The sequence below is a fragment of the Procambarus clarkii genome, chromosome 13 (assembly GCF_040958095.1).
Source record: "Procambarus clarkii isolate CNS0578487 chromosome 13, FALCON_Pclarkii_2.0, whole genome shotgun sequence".
In the NCBI taxonomy this organism is placed as follows: Eukaryota; Metazoa; Arthropoda; class Malacostraca; order Decapoda; family Cambaridae; genus Procambarus; species Procambarus clarkii.
Genome location: NC_091162.1, coordinates 6,832,187 through 6,852,414, shown reverse-complemented (window position 1 = coordinate 6,852,414; position 20,228 = coordinate 6,832,187). Strand labels below are relative to the sequence as shown.

General features: G+C 45.1%; 4 protein-coding genes across 4 annotated transcripts; 2 read left to right on the top strand and 2 right to left on the bottom strand.

Annotated features, from left to right (window-relative positions):
- Positions 1–3: 3 nt before the first annotated feature.
- On the bottom strand, positions 4–8,378 carry LOC138364555 (golgin subfamily A member 6-like protein 22). The gene is made up of 5 exons (XM_069324212.1): positions 8,312–8,378; positions 6,375–8,108; positions 2,258–2,297; positions 1,537–1,779; positions 4–238 (listed from the first exon to the last, which is right to left on the bottom strand). The coding sequence occupies exons 1-5, from the start codon at positions 8,376–8,378 to the stop codon at positions 4–6; spliced, it is 2,319 nt and encodes a 772-aa protein (XP_069180313.1).
- A 56-nt stretch (positions 8,379–8,434) lies between these two features.
- LOC138364554 (tropomyosin-like) lies at positions 8,435–12,191 on the top strand. The gene is made up of 3 exons (XM_069324211.1): positions 8,435–8,500; positions 10,619–11,768; positions 12,058–12,191. Exons 1-3 carry the CDS (start codon positions 8,435–8,437, stop codon positions 12,189–12,191), a joined length of 1,350 nt encoding a protein of 449 aa, XP_069180312.1.
- Positions 12,192–12,368: 177 nt separating this feature from the next.
- Positions 12,369–16,998, bottom strand: LOC138364553 (uncharacterized). Its single transcript, XM_069324210.1, has 2 exons — positions 16,929–16,998; positions 12,369–12,826 (listed from the first exon to the last, which is right to left on the bottom strand). The coding sequence occupies exons 1-2, from the start codon at positions 16,996–16,998 to the stop codon at positions 12,369–12,371; spliced, it is 528 nt and encodes a 175-aa protein (XP_069180311.1).
- A 95-nt stretch (positions 16,999–17,093) lies between these two features.
- Positions 17,094–19,999, top strand: LOC123748961 (dendritic arbor reduction protein 1-like). Its single transcript, XM_069324209.1, has 2 exons — positions 17,094–17,117; positions 18,656–19,999. The coding sequence occupies exons 1-2, from the start codon at positions 17,094–17,096 to the stop codon at positions 19,997–19,999; spliced, it is 1,368 nt and encodes a 455-aa protein (XP_069180310.1).
- The last annotated feature ends 229 nt before the right edge of the window (positions 20,000–20,228 follow it).

Sequence of the window (20,228 nt, the reverse complement as noted above, 5' to 3'; positions counted from 1 at the left end):
ATATCAGTTTGCTATCATCTGGAGGTTATATCCTCTGTAACGATATCTGCGCCAGCGTGAACTATGGGATTCTTGTTCGTTCTTTGTTGGTGTATTGTAAACATTGTCTATAGGAATATTATTGTCAGTATCACCATAACAAATGGATGGTTCAGTGAAGCGTTTAGGAATGATAAAGACATCTTCATCATTAGAGGCACGAAGCCTCCTCATGATTGCCTTGTCAGTAGGTACGTAACTTTTGGAAATTTGACACAAAGTGTGACACATTGTTAATTCTCGGCCACTTACGTGCATAGAAACACTTGTTAGTGCTTCAAAATGAGTTGTTTTAGTGCCCCCTCTTCTTCCCTTGATTGTCTTAGTCTTAAGTCCTCAGTCTTCGACTATAATTATATTATCATTTGGCAAAAACTTCCCAAATGAAGCACAAGTCCGAGTTTCCATTTCAGTTGAGACAAAAATATTTTTTCAATTACAGTAAAAATAACAGTTACAAGACACGTACAATTATTTCTGTAATGAATGAGCAATACAGTTGAACAGCTGTAAGGTCCTGACAAATACAAAACACAATGATTTACTAATATTATCGGCTTACAGTTACAAACCTAACTGTAACCTTATGCAGAGTACTTAAAAACAAAACAGGCAAATAAACAACATTTTAATGTACTAAAAGTCCAATTTATCTAGAAATTATTATCAATTATATTCAGACATTTTTCCTTGAAACCGTCAAACCAAGATAAACTTGTCTAGGACTATTTTTCTAGAGAATTATATGTACCTTCGAAAAAGTATTCGTTATCTATTTACCTAAAATAGACAGGAAACGGAGATAAAACACATACAGGCGATGAGTAACAATAACGTGGCTAAAATATGTTAACCAGACCACACACTAGAAGGTGAAGGGACGACAATCGACTTGAGAATGGTCCAGGACGGACCGAAACGTCGTCGTCCCTTCACCTTCTAATGTGTGGTCTGGTCAACATTAAACACATTTTCGTCTCTATTGTTGTCCAAGCTGGCGACTAAAGCTCACTTCTCCGGGGGTGAGCTTAGTGTAGAACATTAGCTCACTTCTCCGGGGGTGAGCTTAGTGTAGAACATTAGCTCACTTCTCCGGGGGTGAGCTTAGTGTAGAACATTAGCTCACTTCTCCGGGGGTGAGCTTAGTGTAGAACATTAGCTCACTTCTCCGGGGGTGAGCTTAGTGTAGAACATTAGCTCACTTCTCCGGGGGTGAGCTTAGTGTAGAACATTAGCTCACTTCTCCGGGGGTGAGCTTAGTGTAGAACATTAGCTCACTTCTCCGGGGGTGAGCTTAGTGTAGAACATTAGCTCACGTAACCAAGGGCTTAACAGCCTACGGCTTGACTGGAATTTTTAATTCAACAGCTAAATGATAGTGTTATGAGGCTATTTTCTACTTAGCCTCTACTGATTGGTCCGTACCTGCCTCTACTGATTGGCCCGTCCCTGCCTCTACTGATTGGTCCGTACCTGCCTCTACTGATTGGTCCGTACCTGCCTCTACTGATTGGTCCGTCCCTGCCTCTACTGATTGGTCCGTCCCTGCCTCTACTGATTGGTCCGTCCTTGCCTCTACTGATTGGTCCGTCCCTGCCTCTACTGATTGGTCCGTCCTTGCCTCTACTGATTGGTCCGTCCTTGCCTCTACTGATTGGTCCGTCCTTGCCTCTACTGATTGGTCCGTCCTTGCCTCTACTGATTGGTCCGTCCTTGCCTCTACTGATTGGTCCGTACCAGCTGTGGGGAAAGTGATGTGAGATTTATATTTAATTTATATAGTAATTTACATTTGACCTTAATTTTTATTTTTCGATAGCAAATTATATGTTTAAAGTGGACTGAATGATTTAAAATTTCCCACAAATTGCTTCCTTACACATTCTGTGAAGTTTATAGTTTATAAATGAACAAATCCACAAGGGCCGTGACGAGGATTCGAACCTGCGTTACAGTTTATATATATAGTTAGTGATTAGTAGACATTAACTAAAGTATTAGACTACATATATTAGTAATTGAATTGGGGAGTTCTTATCTTGTATGGCTGATTTTGGTGGAAGACAACCAGTATGAATAATGAACACTCCTTGTGGTTGAAGCTGGCATGAACACGTCCAACAGCCTGGTTGACCAGTCCAGCAACCCTGGTCGACGACCGGGCCGCGGGGACGCTAAGCCCCGGAAGCACCTCAAGGTAACACATGTACTGGTGTACTAGGTAACTAGGGCTAATTCTTCTTCCTCTCCAATTAGACCTGTCAGAGAGCACACAATAATAACAGTAATCCTAAGTCTGACAGCTATATCAGGCGAAATATTGTATATTAATTTAAATAAAGAGATGAGAATATAGCTCACACTATTCTGTGTCTCGACACTCTAACCGGCTCACCCCATAGCTGCCTAACTGGCCAGGAATGTAGAGATAATAAATTGCTTTCGGTAATAACACCTCCCTGATCTGTAGACGAAGATGGTGTTGATAATGGCAGCACTTGACAATCCATAATACTCTTGTCCAAGGGAATAATTATTGGAGATAGACTTGCCCCTACGAGACTTGTTAAATTATATGGCGACGGTTGTGGGCCTCTGCCACTGACGCCTTGGCTGTTTTGTCCACAAGCGAGTTATTAACAAGTGATTAGAGGGCCACATTTACTGTATTTAAGTACTGATAATTAAGATGGATCAAAGGAAATGTTTTTATAATGTTTACAGTCCATAGACTGATGTATTTAAGGATGTTTATCATTATTTGTCAGGATGAACAACCCAGCGGGTTTTCTTCCTATTGGGGAGTGTTGTACATGCTGCTATGGCGGTGTGTCCACTCACAAGATGAGTGGCGCTGCCCAATACTGTCACTATGGCGGTGTGTCCACTCACAGGATGTGACGCTGCCCAATACTGTCACTATGGCGGTGTGTCCACTTACAGGATGAGTGGCGCTGCCCAATACTGTCACTATGGCGGTGTGTCCACTCACAGGATGAGTGGCGCTGCCCAATACTGTCACTATGGCGGTGTGTCCACTCACAGGATGTGACGCTGCCCAATACTGTCACTATGGCGGTGTGTCCACTTACAGGATGAGTGACGCTGCCCAATACTGTCACTATGGCGGTGTGTCCACTTACAGGATGAGTGGCGCTGCCCAATACTGTCACTATGGCGGTGTGTCCACTCACAGGATGAGTGGCGCTGCCCAATACTGTCACTATGGCGGTGTGTCCACTCACAGGATGAGTAGCGCTGCCCAATACTGTCACTATGGCGGTGTGTCCACTCACAGGATGAGTGGCGCTGCCCAATACTGTCACTATGGCGGTGTGTCCACTCACAGGATGTGACGCTGCCCAATACTGTCACTATGGCGGTGTGTCCACTCACAGGATGAGTGGCGCTGCCCAATACTGTCACTATGGCGGTGTGTCCACTCACAAGATGAGTGGCGCTGCCCAATACTGTCACTATGGCGGTGTGTCCACTCACAGGATGAGTGGCGCTGCCCAATACTGTCACTATGGCGGTGTGTCCACTCACAGGATGAGTGACGCTGCCCAATACTGTCACTATGGCGATGTGTCCACTCACAGGATGAGTGACGCTGCCCAATACTGTCACTATGGCGGCGTGTCCACTCACAGGATGAGTGGCGCTGCCCAATACTGTCACTATGGCGGTGTGTCCACTCACAGGATGAGCGGCGCTGCCCAATACTGTCACTATGGCGGTGTGTTCACTCACAGGATGAGTGGCGCTGCCCAATACTGTCACTATGGCGGTGTGTCCACTCACAGGATGAGTGGCGCTGCCCAATACTGTCACTATGGCGGTGTGTCCACTCACAGGATGAGTGGCGCTGCCCAATACTGTCACTATGGCGGTGTGTCCACTCACAGGATGAGTGGCGCTGCCCAATACTGTCACTATGGCGGTGTGTCCACTCACAGGATGAGTGGCGCTGCCCAATACTGTCACTATGGCGGTGTGTCCACTCACAGGATGAGTGGCGCTGCCCAATACTGTCACTATGGCGGTGTGTCCACTCACAGGATGAGCGGCGCTGCCCAATACTGTCACTATGGCGGTGTGTCCACTCACAGGATGAGTGGCGCTGCCCAATACTGTCACTATGGCGGTGTGTCCACTCACAGGATGAGCGGCGCTGCCCAATACTGTCACTATGGCGGTGTGTCCACTCACAGGATGAGTGGCGCTGCCCAATACTGTCACTATGGCGGTGTGTCCACTCACAGGATGAGTGGCGCTGCCCAATACTGTCACTATGGCGGTGTGTCCACTCACAGGATGAGTGGCGCTGCCCAATACTGTCACTATGGCGGTGTGTCCACTCACAGGATGAGTGGCGCTGCCCAATACTGTCACTATGGCGGTGTGTCCACTCACAGGATGAGCGGCGCTGCCCAATACTGTCACTATGGCGGTGTGTCCACTCACAGGATGAGTGGCGCTGCCCAATACTGTCACTATGGCGGTGTGTCCACTCACAGGATGAGTGGCGCTGCCCAATACTGTCACTATGGCGGTGTGTCCACTCACAGGATGAGTGGCGCTGCCCAATACTGTCACTATGGTGGTGTGTTCACTCACAGGATGAGTGGCGCTGTCCAATACTGGCACTATGGCGGTGTGTCCACTCACAGGATGAGTGACGCTGCCCAATACTGTCACTATGGTGGTGTGTCCACTCACAGGATGAGTGACGCTGCCCAATACTGTCACTATGGCGGTGTGTCCACTCACAGGATGAGTGGCGCTGCCCAATACTGTCACTATGGCGGTGTGTAAACTCACAGGATGAGTGACGCTGCCCAATACTGTCACTATTGCGGTGTGTCCACTCACAGGATGAGTGACGCTGCCCAATATTGTCACTATGGCGGTGTGTCCACACACAGGATGAGTGGCGCTGCCCAATACTGTCACTATGGCGGTGTGTCCACTCACAGGATGAGTGACGCTGCCCAATACTGTCACTATGGCGGTGTGTCCACTCACAGGATGAGTGACGCTGCCCAATACTGTCACTATGGCGGTGTGTCCACTCACAGGATGAGTGGCGCTGCCCAATACTGTCACTATGGTGGTGTGTCCACTCACAGGATGAGTGATGCTGCCCAATACTGTCACTATGGCGGTGTGTCCACTCACAGGATGAGTGACGCTGGCCAATACTGTCACTATGGCGGTGTGTCCACTCACAGGATGACTGACGCTGCCCAATACTGTCACTATGGCGGTGTGTCCACTCACAGGATGAGTGACGCTGCCAAATACTGTCACTATGGCGGTGTGTCCACTCACAGGATGAGTGGCGCTGCCCAATACTGTCACTATGGCGGTGTGTCCACTCACAGGATGAGTGACGCTGCCAAATACTGTCACTATGGCGGTGTGTCCACTCACAGGATGAGTGGCGCTGCCCAATACTGTCACTATGGCGGTGTGTCCACTCACAGGATGAGTGGCGCTGCCCAATACTGTCACTATGGCGGTGTGTCCACTCACAGGATGAGTGGCGCTGCCCAATACTGTCACTATGGCGGTGTGTCCACTCACAGGATGAGTGGCGCTGCCCAATACTGTCACTATGGCGGTGTGTCCACTCACAGGATGAGTGACGCTGGCCAATACTGTCACTATGGCGGTGTGTCCACTCACAAGATGAGTGGCGCTGCCCAATACTGTCACTATGGCGGTGTGTTCACTCACAGGATGAGTGGCGCTGCCCAATACTGTCACTATGGTGGTGTGTTCACTCACAGGATGAGTGGCGCTGTCCAATACTGGCACTATGGCGGTGTGTTCACTCACAGGATGAGTGGCGCTGTCCAATACTGGCACTATGGTGGTGTGTCCACTCACAGGATGAGTGGCGCTGCCAAATACTGTCACTATGGCGGTGTGTTCACTCACAGGATGAGTGGCGCTGCCCAATACTGTCACTATGGTGGTGTGTTCACTCACAGGATGAGTGGCGCTGCCCAATACTGTCACTATGGCGGTGTGTCCACTCACAGGATGAGTGGCGCTGCCCAATAAACTCGCCCCTCGGGGCAAAATTTAAAAAAAATTAAAATTTTGGTGGAGAAATTAATATCGACATATGCCAATGATATCCTCCGTTTTTTACTGAGGAAAATTCCTCTGTTGCCACGTTTTCTATGAGTGAATAAAGCCCTATTTCTAGGGTTATCTGCCTATTGTATTATATGTTAGTAAATGATGTCGGGTTTTCCGACAACATGTAGTCCGCTTCTCGCGTCCCTGTAGCCTATTCTCGCGTCCCTGTAGTCTATTCTCACGTCCCTGTAGTCTATTCTTGCGTCCCTGTAGTCTATTCTCACGTCCCTGTAGTCTATTCTTGCGTCCCTGTAGTCTATTCTTGCGTCCCTGTAGTCTATTCTCACGTCCCTGTAGTCTATTCTTGCGTCCCTGTAGTCTATTCTTGCGTCCCTGTAGTCTATTCTTGCGTCCCTGTAGTCTATTCTCACGTCCCTGTAGTCTATTCTTGCGTCCCTGTAGTCTATTCTTGCGTCCCTGTAGTCTATTCTTGCGTCCCTGTAGTCTATTCTTGCGTCCCTGTAGCCTATTCTCGCGTCCCTGTAGTCTATTCTCGCGTCCCTGTAGCCTATTCTCGCGTCCCTGTAGTCTATTCTTGCGTCCCTGTAGTCTATTCTCACGTCCCTGTAGTCTATTCTTGCGTCCCTGTAGTCTATTCTTGCGTCCCTGTAGTCTATTCTTGCGTCCCTGTAGTCTATTCTTGCGTCCCTGTAGTCTATTCTTGCGTCCATGTAGTCTATTCTTGCGTCCCTGTAGTCTATTCTTGCGTCCCTGTAGCCTATTCTCGCGTCCCTGTAGTCTATTCTTGCGTCCCTGTAGTCTATTCTCACGTCCCTGTAGTCTATTCTTGCGTCCCTGTAGTCTATTCTTGCGTCCCTGTAGTCTATTCTTGCGTCCCTGTAGTCTATTCTTGCGTCCCTGTAGTCTATTCTCACGTCCCTGTAGTCTATTCTTGCGTCCCTGTAGTCTATTCTCACGTCCCTGTAGTCTATTCTTGCGTCCCTGTAGTCTATTCTTGCGTCCCTGTAGTCTATTCTTGCGTCCCTGTAGTCTATTCTTGCGTCCCTGTAGTCTATTCTTGCGTCCCTGTAGTCTATTCTTGCGTCCCTGTAGCCTATTCTCGCGTCCCTGTAGCCTATTCTCGCGTCCCTGTAGTCTATTCTCACGTCCCTGTAGCCTATTCTCGCGTCCCTGTAGCCTATTCTCGCGTCCCTGTAGTCTATTCTCACGTCCCTGTAGTCTATTCTTGCGTCCCTGTAGTCTATTCTTGCGTCCCTGTAGTCTATTCTTGCGTCCCTGTAGCCTATTCTTGCGTCCCTGTAGTCTATTCTTGCGTCCCTGTAGTCTATTCTCACGTCCCTGTAGTCTATTCTTGCGTCCCTGTAGTCTATTCTCACGTCCCTGTAGTCTATTCTTGCGTCCCTGTAGTCTATTCTTGCGTCCCTGTAGTCTATTCTTGCGTCCCTGTAGTCTATTCTTGCGTCCCTGTAGTCTATTCTCACGTCCCTGTAGTCTATTCTTGCGTCCCTGTAGTCTATTCTCACGTCCCTGTAGTCTATTCTTGCGTCCCTGTAGTCTATTCTTGCGTCCCTGTAGTCTATTCTTGCGTCCCTGTAGTCTATTCTTGCGTCCCTGTAGTCTATTCTTGCGTCCCTGTAGTCTATTCTTGCGTCCCTGTAGCCTATTCTCGCGTCCCTGTAGCCTATTCTCGCGTCCCTGTAGTCTATTCTCACGTCCCTGTAGCCTATTCTCGCGTCCCTGTAGCCTATTCTCGCGTCCCTGTAGTCTATTCTCACGTCCCTGTAGTCTATTCTTGCCTCCCTGTAGTCTATTCTTGCGTCCCTGTAGTCTATTCTCACGTCCCTGTAGTCTATTCTTGCGTCCCTGTAGCCTATTCTCACGTCTCTGTAGCCTATTCTCGCGTCCCTGTAGCCTATTCTCGCGTCCCTGTAGTCTATTCTTGCGTCCACTCACGACTGTTCAAGTTTCATCAACCAGCGACATCATTATATCTAAAGATGATGATACTCTTCAGTTTGTGCAACTGGAATGCACAAAGAAAAGCGAAATATATATTTTTTCCTACTTTGCTTTTGATTACAAATTGAGGCAAAGTAAGCCAATTCTCCGACGAATAAGAGCAACTATGTGCTTAGAAAATAATTGTAATCATGCTCACAGTGCATGATCCCGTCTTCTAAAAGTATAAGCGACCAGATGTGTTCAGATGGCGGCGCTTTCTGCATGGTATGAGCGGCCGCGGGTTCGAAGCCTCTCTCTCTGCCATTTAGGAGGAGCGGCGATGGCGGGGCTGTTTGCCCAGCAGTTTATGGAGCGGTATCCAGCTATTATTTATCTTATGAGTAAGGTGAGGGCGGAGGCGCCATCACAACAACTCACAATGGTTCTGGTGATCTAGCACAGTCGTGGGATCCTTATGTCTCTCTCTCTCTCTCTCTCTCTCTCTCTCTCTCTCTCTCTCTCTCTCTCTCTCTCTCTCTCTCTCTCTCTCTCTCTCTCTCTCTCTCTCTCTCTCTCTCTCTCTCTCTCTCTCTCTCTCTCTCTCTCTCTCTCTCTCTCTGTCTCTGTCTCTCTCTCTCTCTCTCTCTCTCTCTCTCTCTCTCTCTCTCTCTCTCTCTCTCTCTCTCTCTCTCTCTCTCTCTCTCTCTCTCTCTCTCTCTCTCTCTCTCTCTCTCTGTCTCTGTCTCTCTCTCTCTCTCTCTCTCTCTCTCTCTCTCTCTCTCTCTCTCTCTCTCTCTCTCTCTCTCTCTCTCTCTCTCTCTCTCTCTCTCTCTCTCTCTCTCTCTCTCTCTCTCTCTCTCTCTCTCTGTCTCTCTCTCTCTCTCTCTCTCTCTCTCTCTCCCGTCTATCTCCGTGAGTCTCTGGCTTCCTACTCTTATCATGCATTGGTCTAACTAGTTACGAAACGTGTACATCTTTCAGTAATCATGGCAGATTAGTTATTAAACTGTTCACAAGCTTGGGCACGTCATAACGCATAGTTATTATGGTTATAAACAACTTTGTGTTGTTTCGGAGATATTAAAACGGTTTAATAACTCTACACACAGCTGCCATGACTGAGGAAAGATTAATAGGCTTCGTCAGTGCTTATGTAAATACTTCATGACCCCGAACGTAGCGTGTTTATTTATTTGTATCTTTTCTTGTGTTTCTTGAAAGGTTTAAACAAGAATTAACAATTAAAAATTGTCTTTCATTAGTTATTTTCTTCAAAGAAATCAAATTAATTGTTTAAGTTAACCAATGAGGGCGGAAGAGTGGTTTGAACTGTCGTTACAGTCACTGTCAGCTGTGTTACAGTCACTGTCACCTGTGTTACAGTCACTGTCACCTGTGTTACAGTCACTGTCACCTGTGTTACAGTCACTGTCACCTGTGTTACAGTCACTGTCACCTGTGTTACAGTCACTGTCACCTGTGTTACAGTCACTGTCACCTGTGTTACAGTCACTGTCACCTGTGTTACAGTCACTGTCACCTGTGTTACAGTCACTGTCACCTGTGTTACAGTCACTGTCACCTGTGTTACAGTCACTGTCACCAGCGGTACAGTCACTGTCACCTGTGTTACAGTCACTGTCACCAGCGGTACAGTCACTGTCACCTGTGTTACAGTCACTGTCACCAGCGGTACAGTCACTGTCACCAGTGTTACAGTCACTGTCACCAGCGTTACAGTCACTGTCACGTTACAGTTACAACAACAATATGAGAGGAACAATGTCACACAAACGAGGCAGGAACAGAAAAACTAGCAATAACGACCTGGGTAAACACTGGTTTGGAAAAACCTGGGTAAATACTGGTTAGGAAAGACCTTGGTAAATACTGGTTTGCAAATAGTTTTTTTTTTTTTATATATGAAACACATGACAAGTTGGCTTGCTCTTAAACTTGTAATTGTTTCACCCGTTCCTTAAATTATTACATTTTATTAATTATTACATTAATAAAATTAGCAGATTTTTGGGAAAATATCTTAATATCTTAATAAAATATCTTAATAATAATTATTATTATTATAATTATTTTTGGGAAATTATCTTAATTAATTTAAATATCTTAATTATATTAATTATAAATTATAATTAATTTACTGGTTGTTTATGCCTCGCATTACTTGTTAGTGATAATAATACCTTGTGTCGGGGACAGGTAGCCAGTCTATATAACCAGAACATGTTAGGATTATATCGAGGTCTCCTCCCCCCCCCCTGCAGGTCGAATTACAGACCCCCCCCCCCCTATCCCAGGACACAACCCCACAACAACCTGACTAACTCCTGGGAACCTACTCACTGCTGGGTGAACAGAGGCATGAGGTGATAGGAAACACGTTCATTCATTTCTGTCCCGCCCGGGGCTTGAACCTCGAGTTCTCGATTGTGGGCCGAGAACGAAGCCGACTGTACTACCGAGACCCTATCTAACTACCGTTCAGGACAACCTAACTGCCGTTCAGGACAACCTACCTGCCGTTCAGGACAACCTACCTGCCGTTCAGGACAACCTAACAGCCGTTGAGGGCAACCTAACTGCCGTTCAGGGCAACCTAACTGCCGTTGAGGGCAACCTAACAGCCGTTGAGGGCAACCTAACAGCCGTTCAGGGCAACCTAACAGCCGTTGAGGACAACCTAACAGCCGTTGAGGACAACCTAACAGCCGTTGAGGACAACCTAACAGCCGTTGAGGACAACCTAACTGCCGTTGAGGGCAACCTAACTGCCGTTCAGGGCAACCTAACTGCCGTTGAGGACAACCTAACAGCCGTTGAGGACAACCTAACTGCCGTTGAGGGCAACCTAACTGCCGTTCAGGGCAACCTAACTGCCGTTGAGGACAACCTAACAGCCGTTGAGGACAACCTAACTGCCGTTGAGGACAACCTAACAGCCGTTGAGGACAACCTAACTGCCGTTCAGGGCAACCTAACTGCCGTTCAGGGCAACCTAACAGCCGTTGAGGACAACCTAACTGCCGTTGAGGACAACCTAACAGCCGTTGAGGACAACCTAACAGCCGTTCAGGACAACCTAACTGCCGTTGAGGACAACCTAACTACCTTTCAGGACAACCTAACAGCCGTTCAGGACAACCTAACAGCCGTTCAGGACAACCTAACAGCCGTTCAGGACAACCTAACAGCCGTTCAGGACAACCTAACAGCCGTTCAGGACAACCTAACTACCGTTCAGGACAACCTAACAGCCGTTCAGGACAACCTAACTGCCGTTCAGGACAACCTAACAGCCGTTCAGGACAACCTAACTGCCGTTCAGGACAACCTAACAGCCGTTCAGGACAACCTAACTGCCGTTCAGGACAACCTAACTGCCGTTCAGGACAACCTAACTGCCGTTCAGGACAACCTAACAGCCGTTCAGGACAACCTAACTGCCGTTCAGGACAACCTAACAGCCGTTCAGGACAACCTAACTGCCGTTCAGGACAACCTAACAGCCGTTCAGGACAACCTAACTGCCGTTCAGGACAACCTAACTGCCGTTCAGGACAACCTAACTGCCGTTCAGGACAACCTAACTACCGTTCAGGACAACCTAACTACCGTTCTCTTCATGAATTGTCATGAAGGAAGGCTGTTAACGGCGGGTAATAACTTCCTCCCTCCATGTTCTCAAGGAAATTAATGTTCATCTTGTTCTGCAGTGAACAAAACTGAACACCATATTCTAAGTGAGATCTCAGTCCCGAGTTATGTTCTGTGATAACATGTGTTCAAGTTGATAACACTTTTGGATATATAGTGAAGAAACACTTTTATTGAAACAGTAAAGTAGAAACATCTTTAGAAACATCAGTAGAAACAGCTTTAGAAACATCTTTAGAAACATCTTTAGAAACATCAATAGAAACATCTTTAGAAACATGAATAAAACAGCTTTAGAAACATCAGTAGAAACATCTTTAGAAACATCAGTAGAAACGTCTTTAGAAACATCAGTAGAAACAGCTTTAGAAACATCTTTAGAAACATCTTTAGAAACATCAATAGAAACATCTTTAGAAACATGAGTAAAACAGCTTTAAAAACATCAGTAGAAACATCTTTAGAAACATCAATAGAAACATCTTTAGAAACATGAGTAAAACAGCTTTAGAAACATCAGTAGAAACATCTTTAGAAACATCAGTAGAAACATCTTTAGAAACATCAGTAGAAACATCTTTAGAACATCAATAGAAACATCTTTAGAAACATGAGTAAAACAGCTTTAGAAACATCAGTAGAAACATCTTTAGAAACATCAATAGAAACATCTTTAGAAACATGAGTAAAACAGCTTTAGAAACATCAGTAGAAACATCTTTAGAAACATCAATAGAAACATCTTTAGAAACATGAGTATAAACATCTTTAGAAACATCTTTAGAAACATCTTTAGAAACATCAGTAGAAACATCTTTAGAAACATCAGTAGAAACATCTTTAGAAACATTAGTAGAAACAGCTTTAGAAACATCTTTAGAAACATCAATAGAAACATCTTTAGAAACATCAATAGAAACAGTAGAAACATCTTTAGAAACATCAGTAGAAACCTCTTTAGAAACATGAGTAGAAACATGAGTAGAAACCTCTTTAGAAACATGAGTAGAAACATGAGTAGAAACCTCTTTAGAAACATCAGTAGAAACAGTAGAAACATCTTTAAAGAAACAGTGTCTGCAGTAAAGAAACCTCTTTACTGTAGCACACACAGATACATGGTATCCTGGCTTCTTGGCAGCAAGGCCAGACAAGGAAGCACTAAGCCAGTATGACTGTAGATCGAGGCTTACAGCAATTACTAATTATGACTCCCACTACCACTTGGGCTGGACGGTAGAGTGCCGGTCATGCGGGTCGGTGTTCAATCCCCGACTGTCTAAGTGGTTGCGCACCATTCCTTCCCCTCCCCCCCCCCCTGTCCCAACCCAAATCCTTATCCTGACCCCTTTCCAAGTGCTATACAGTCGTAATGGCTTGGTATTTTCCCCTGTTCATTTATTTTACTAACGGAGTTACTAATACGCACATTACTAAACTGATATTTAGTGTTGCATATTTTCCAGGACTTAGAGATACTTATGTAAAATAAACTGCATTTACAATTTCTTCCTGCATTTCTCTAGTGTTTCATTTGAATTTTTAGTTAATCTCATTTTTTTATTGCCTGAAAATTAACTTATATTGGTATTTACTCCTCAGTTGAGGTCACAAGACACTCAGATGTCATTCGCGATTATCCACCACTCTGCGTTTTCTATCCCTTAACTATCATCATATATAATTTATTTTTGGTAGCCATTGCCATGTGATTTAATGCTTAAGGTAAGGATAAACAATATCATGGCATCAATAACCACTGCCATAAAAAGCATTAAAACTATTAATGCTTCAGATAACATTCAAATGCTTCCCTTGCCCGAAACGCTATGCGTACTAGTGGCTTTAGGTATTGTATGTCAACCCGTTCTCGCACTTTCTTACAGTCAATATTGACTTATTAAATACGTGCATAGGTGACATACTAAACATACTAGTTTACCTTGAAAAGCTTCATAGAAAACACCGACCTTACCTAACCTTCTTAGTATGTTGAGATAAGCATCTTATTGCTTCATAAATATAATTATTACTTAACCTATACCTATAATAGGTTAAATAATAATTGTATTTATGAAGCAATACCTATACCTATAATAGGTTAACCTATACCTATAATAGGTTAAGTAGGTTAAGTAGGTTATATTAGGATAACCTATAACCTATACCTATAATAGGTTAAGTAATAATTGTATTTATGAAGCAATAAGATGCTTATCTTAACATACTAAGAAGGTTAGGTAAGGTCGGTGTTTTCTATGAAGCTTTTCAAGGTAAACTAGTATGTCACCTATGCACGTATTTAATAAGTCAATATTGACTATACGAAAGTGCGAGAACGGGTTGTGTATGTACTACCTCTATCTTTAAATCTAACAGAATGTTTGTACTGTAACGCTGCAACTATGTATGTACTGTTCCTAAACAAATTATTATTATTATTATAACTTTGCCTCAATTGGTTATAAACTAACTCAAAGGTTAACTTCTTTAACACCTGGTACTACACTGGTGACCCTCCATGCTACTGGGAAAATTATGAGATTATTTAATTTGAAAATCGTTGCAGCTATCCGGGGATTCGAACCAGCGTTCTGGGTCATCCCATTCATGTGCCTACACTCGCATGCATGGCTAGGGTGACGCATAACACTGGTTCGAATCCCTGGAATGCTCCAATGATTTTTGCATGATGATATCACCTCGTTGTGATTTCCTAATGTGTATTATTTTATTTCTTTATTAATCTTGTGGGAGGACGTCTGGACTTTCTTGTATTGGTCTAATAACAAACTTCAGATTTTGTTCATTGTTAAATTATATATTTTCTTGAGTACTTCTGTAAATAGTGAATAATCTGGGCACATTCTTTAGTTCTTCCTTAGTGAGGTGTAATTGGTATTCAATTGCCAATTTCTCCTTCAGTGCCACCCAACCACTTGGGCTGGCCGGTAGAGCGACGGTCTCGCTTCCTGCAGGTCGGCGTTCAATTCCCGACCATCCAAGTGGTTGGGCACCATTCCTTAACCTCGTCCCATCCCATATCCTTATCCTGACCCCTTCCCAGTGCTATATAATCGTAATGGCTTGGCGCTTTCCCCTGACAGTTCCTTCCTTCCTTCCTTCAGTGCCAATTATGCCACTTTTGTAATATCCTAATCTTATCGTCAACTATATTTTCTCCAGTGCAGGCCCCTCCACCTGTCCTCACACTTAATACATCTCATTTCATTTACGAAACCGTTAAACACGCGACGTAAAAGTAAATATTAAAGCACCGTAATATTCGCGTTATCGGTCTCGATAAGTTAGGTTTATTGCTCGAGTTCGTACGTTGCTGGTTAAGCAAATCAGTTGCGTTTTCCCCGAAGTCGCAACTGTGCAAACTGTGATGCACTAAGAGGGTCGGCAGGAGAGTGGCAGCAGGGAAGGTCTGGTGGAAGTAACGTGATTGTAGTCTGAGGCAGCGTGATGGAGGCCGCTGTGCTGGGCTCCTGCCTCATGTGTGAATACATAAATACTTAATTAAATGCATTTTCCACCAGTCTCATCCCGGACCAAAACCCCATTACTTTAACTCAGTCCTAGTCACCACTCGCTGCTTCAACAAACTTAACAATTTCCACGAATAACGAAAACGCAATAACGGCAAAAATATTGTAGATAACGCAGGAATTCTCTAGATAACGGAGTGATGAATAAGAAGATATAATATAGTATGAAAGGAAAGTGGGAGTGGGTTTGCCCAGCGCCAGAGAGACAGTCGATCACTTGAGCGGGAACGGAGCGTAACCGATGTAAACAAACTGTCCGTATCTTCCCGTGATCGCGCATGTGTGTTTGGCTAATGGCTTCAATCGTGCCTATGTGCTTCAATAATGAGTTTTTAACCGTGCCGAACAGCTTCAGTAGAAACGTATAAGTTGGGCTTCTGAAATTGATTTTCTTTTGCTCTGTATACACATTACAGTTACAGTTTATAATGCTCATATCGACCGTGACTGACTGTGGATTGAGATGAGTGATTGATGAGGCTTGCGCATGTCTGCAACACAACAGCGCCTCATACTTGTATGAGTGAAAAACTCATCATCGCATCACTAACATGTGTATAATTATTCATTTGGCATTCATTGTTGTGTCAATAATCATATTTGTGTCATATTCGTAATCATAGTAGCCTCTTGTTATTTGTAAATGAAAATAGTTATTATTCAATTGGTAAACTCACATTTATTCCACCATGTCATGTCCATATGTGTCAATCATTGACAATGATGTCATGTTCAATTTTTTTAATAATTCACACCTATGTCATGCTCACAAGTGTCAATCATTTACATCATATCATGTCCACATGTAGTCAACATTCACATCAAGTCATACTCACAGGTGTGTATGTTCACATGTGTCATGTTCACATATGTCAATCAATCTTGACAGTTTCATATTCCTATATCAACCATTTTTATCAGTGCTGCATTCGGGTTTGGGTCATAATCTTGACAACCCATAACCTTGACAACCCATAATCTTGACAACCCATAACCTTGACAACCCATAATCTTGACAACCCATAACCTTGACAACCCATAATCTTGACAACCTATAATCTTGACAACCCATAATCTTGACAACCCATAATCTTGACAACCCATAATCTTGACAACCCATAATCTTGACAACCCATAATCTTGACAACCCATAATCTTGACAACCCATAATCTTGACAACCCATAATCTTGACAACCCATAATCTTGACAACCCATAATCTTGACAACCCATAATCTTGACAACCCATAATCTTGACAACCCATAATCTTGACAACCCAAAATCTTGACAACGTATAATCTTGACAACCCAAAATCTTGACAACGTATAATCTTGACAACCCATAATCCTGACAACCCATAATCCTGATAACCCGTAATCCTGACAACCCATAATCTTGACAACCCATAATCTTGACAACCCATAATCCTGACAACCCATAATCTTGACAACCCATAATCTTGACAACCCATAATCTTGACAACCCATAATCTTGACAACCCATAATCTTGACAACCCATAATCTTGACAACCCATAATCTTGACAACCCATAATCTTGACAACCCAAAATCCTGACAACCCATAATCTTGTTAGGCATATAAATTGCCGGGTTTATGGCTTGTTTTGATAATGGCTTTTCGGTATTGTGGATTGTCGCGGTTATGGCTTATCGTCATTATAGCTTGTAGGGATTATGTCATGCAGGGATTATGGCTTGTAAAGATATGGCTTGCAAGGATTATAGCTTATCATATAGAACTTTATGCAGGCGATGAGTCACAATAACGTGGCTGAAGTATGTTGACCAGACCACACACTAGAAGGTGAAGGGACGACGACGTTTCGGTCCGTCCTGGACCATTCTCAAGTCGATTGTGAAACTCTATATTTAAGTCTTCAATATGGCCGCTGCAGCTGTGATGGGATGAGGCAGCTTCCACCAACAGCTGGCTTGGTCATCACCACAACACTATGTCACACCTCACATTAATTTGTATATATTTTAACAGGTAAAACACTACTTCATGTCGTCTTATTTATCTACATTTCTCAAAGGGCTTTTCGCCCTTTAAGTTAGTTAGGGGCTAACTTAAAGCCTCTAAAACCCTCTGAAAGTTAGCGTTTTTTCCGATAAGTTAATGTGTGTTCGCTTTACACTGGAATGATGGTTAAGTTATGTTAAAGTTTGAGGACTTTATGGTACAAGTGACTTAATAACTAAGTTTAAGCTTATGTGGTTTGTTGCTAATGGTTTCGTGAGGCTTTGTCCCTATGAGTCTACACTTATGTTCCTATGACTCTACACTCATGTTCCTGTGAGTGTGTCACCATTGCCTGGTGAACGACCTACGTGACGCATCTCCAGTTGCAACCCGCTCTCGCACAACACATAAATAATTTATTGCTTATAGTCACTATTTCGCTTATAATTAAGTATATATGTGACATATTCCAAGCCATATTTTTTTTCAAGGCACTAACTTTTCCTCTCAGTTTTATTAAACAATAAAGATTTTATACAAAATTTGACAATATCCTGAGTTACTTTACAATTTATTTAAATATTTTAGTTTTGTTTTATTATTTTTATAAAACTATAATATCAATATAGGTATAGTTTAGTACTAATTGTAATATCTTAACATACTAAGAAGGTTAGGTTAGGTTGTGGTTTTCTGTTCAGCATTTCAAGGTAAACTCAAATATTCACAATAAATTAGTATGTCACAGATGCACTTAGTGCGAGAACGGGTTGCTTATCTACGAGTTCTCATTGTGCAACACGTTCTCGCACTTGCTTTTAGTCAATATTTGCTTATGAATAAGTCCATATGTGACATACTAATTTATTGTGAATATTTGATTTACCTTAAAAAGCTGAACAGACAACCACAACCTAACCTAACCTTCTTAGTATGTTAAGATATTACAATTAGTACTAAACTATACCTATATTGATATTACAGTTTTATAAAAATAATAAAACAAAACTAAAATATTTAAATAAATTGTAAAGTAACTCAGGATATTGTCAAATTTTGTATAAAATCTCTATTGTTTAATAAAACTGAGAGGAAGAGTTAGTGCCTTGAAAAAAATATGGGTTGGAATATGTCACATATGTACTTATTTATAAGCAAAATAGTGACTATAAGCAATAATTTATTTGTGTTGTCTTGTGGAGTGAGACACTCCACAATGAGAACTAGTGCAGTGGGTTATGGCAAAAAACGGTACTGTCACTATGTCAAAGAGGCATGACAGTCGTTGGTATCAGAGTGAAGGTGCGGGTGTGTGCCGCTACCTGCACTAACAACCTATCATCTCTTGCAGGTGTGGCGAGGAGGAGGGTTCAGCGCCGCCACGGAGCCGCCCTGGGCGCCAGCAGCCCGCCATGTCTTCCCCTCCGCTGGTCTGCACCTCCCGCCACAGCCCGACCCGTCGCAACTACCCCAGCTGGAAGCCCGACATCTGCAGCAGCCTGATCCCCGACACTTTCCCCAGCCGGATATCCGCGCCGTCCCCCCGCCTGACTCCCGCCACCTGCAGCAGCAGCAGCAGCAGCAGGGGGCGCGGCACCCCCCTTCCTCTACATCATGGCACGACGTCACCATCCCACAGCCGGCTGGGGCTTTTGAGCTCTTGTGTAAGAACGACTTCCAGAGTCACACAGCGGACGCTGCGTCAGCGGCACACTTCCCCGCTGACGCCAAGAACAGCGTCTCAATCCTGACGCAAAAGGAGGATGGTGAGTCTACACCTTTCGGTAAACTGCCTGCGAGCATGAGCAAGTTGCGGTTTACCTCCCAGGGAGAGTACGGACGGACATGTTTCCCGAGCGTGTCACAGGACACCAGCGGTAGAGCGGCGCCACCCGGCCTCGAGGGCCGGATAAAGTTGGAAGAGCCGTGGCCGGGTGAGCGGGGGCCGAGCGTGCAGTTGTCGTGCTCAGCCCGACACGACTACAACGCCAACTTGTCGCTCATCCACCAACAAATACAGCAGCACCAGCAGCCTCCGCTGCAGCCGTCATTCCCGCCCGGAGGACAGCAGGTTTACCAGACGACAGCGATGGGACAGCAGTACTGCGCACAGCAGCAGCCGGCAGCGCAGCATTACCAGCATCCGGCTGCGCTGCAGACATGGGGCGCAGCATACCAGGGGGCCGAGGGCACGTCGTACGGAGGCGACCAGCACTACAATATCTACGCTCGCTCGGTGTACATACAGGGAGGTCCTGGGCCCCAGTACCCATACCCAGGATACCCAGGGCTCTCAGCGCCCTCTCCGGGGCCCTCGAGGCATCCGGCTGTGCCCCAGAGTGTTCTTCCGTCCCCACCTGCGCAGCCCTCAGCCCTCACCACGCCCATGAAGCCTCGTCGTCGCAGACGCTGGACGCGACGCAAGGCCATAACCCACACCTGTTCTCAGACGGGCTGCGCCAAGACGTACGCCAAGTCGTCACACCTGAAGGCACACATGAGGACCCACACCGGAGAGAAGCCCTACACCTGCGACTGGAAGGGCTGCGGCTGGAAGTTCGCGCGCTCGGACGAGCTCACGCGACACTACCGCAAGCACACGGGTGACAGACCCTTCCAGTGCCGCCTCTGTGAGCGGGCTTTTTCTCGCTCAGACCACCTTAGTCTGCACATGAAGCGGCACATGGCCCTCTGAAGCTGTCATGAAGCGGCACATGGCCCTCTGAAGCTGTCATGAAGCGTTACATGGCCCTCTGAAGCTGTCATGAAGCGTCACATGGCCCTCTGAAGCTGTCATGAAGCGTCACATGGCCCTCTGAAGCTGTCATGACGCCTCACATGGCCCTCTGAAGCTGTCATGACGCCTCACATGGCCCTCTGAAGCTGTCATGACGCCTCACATGGCCCTCTGAAGCTGTCATGAC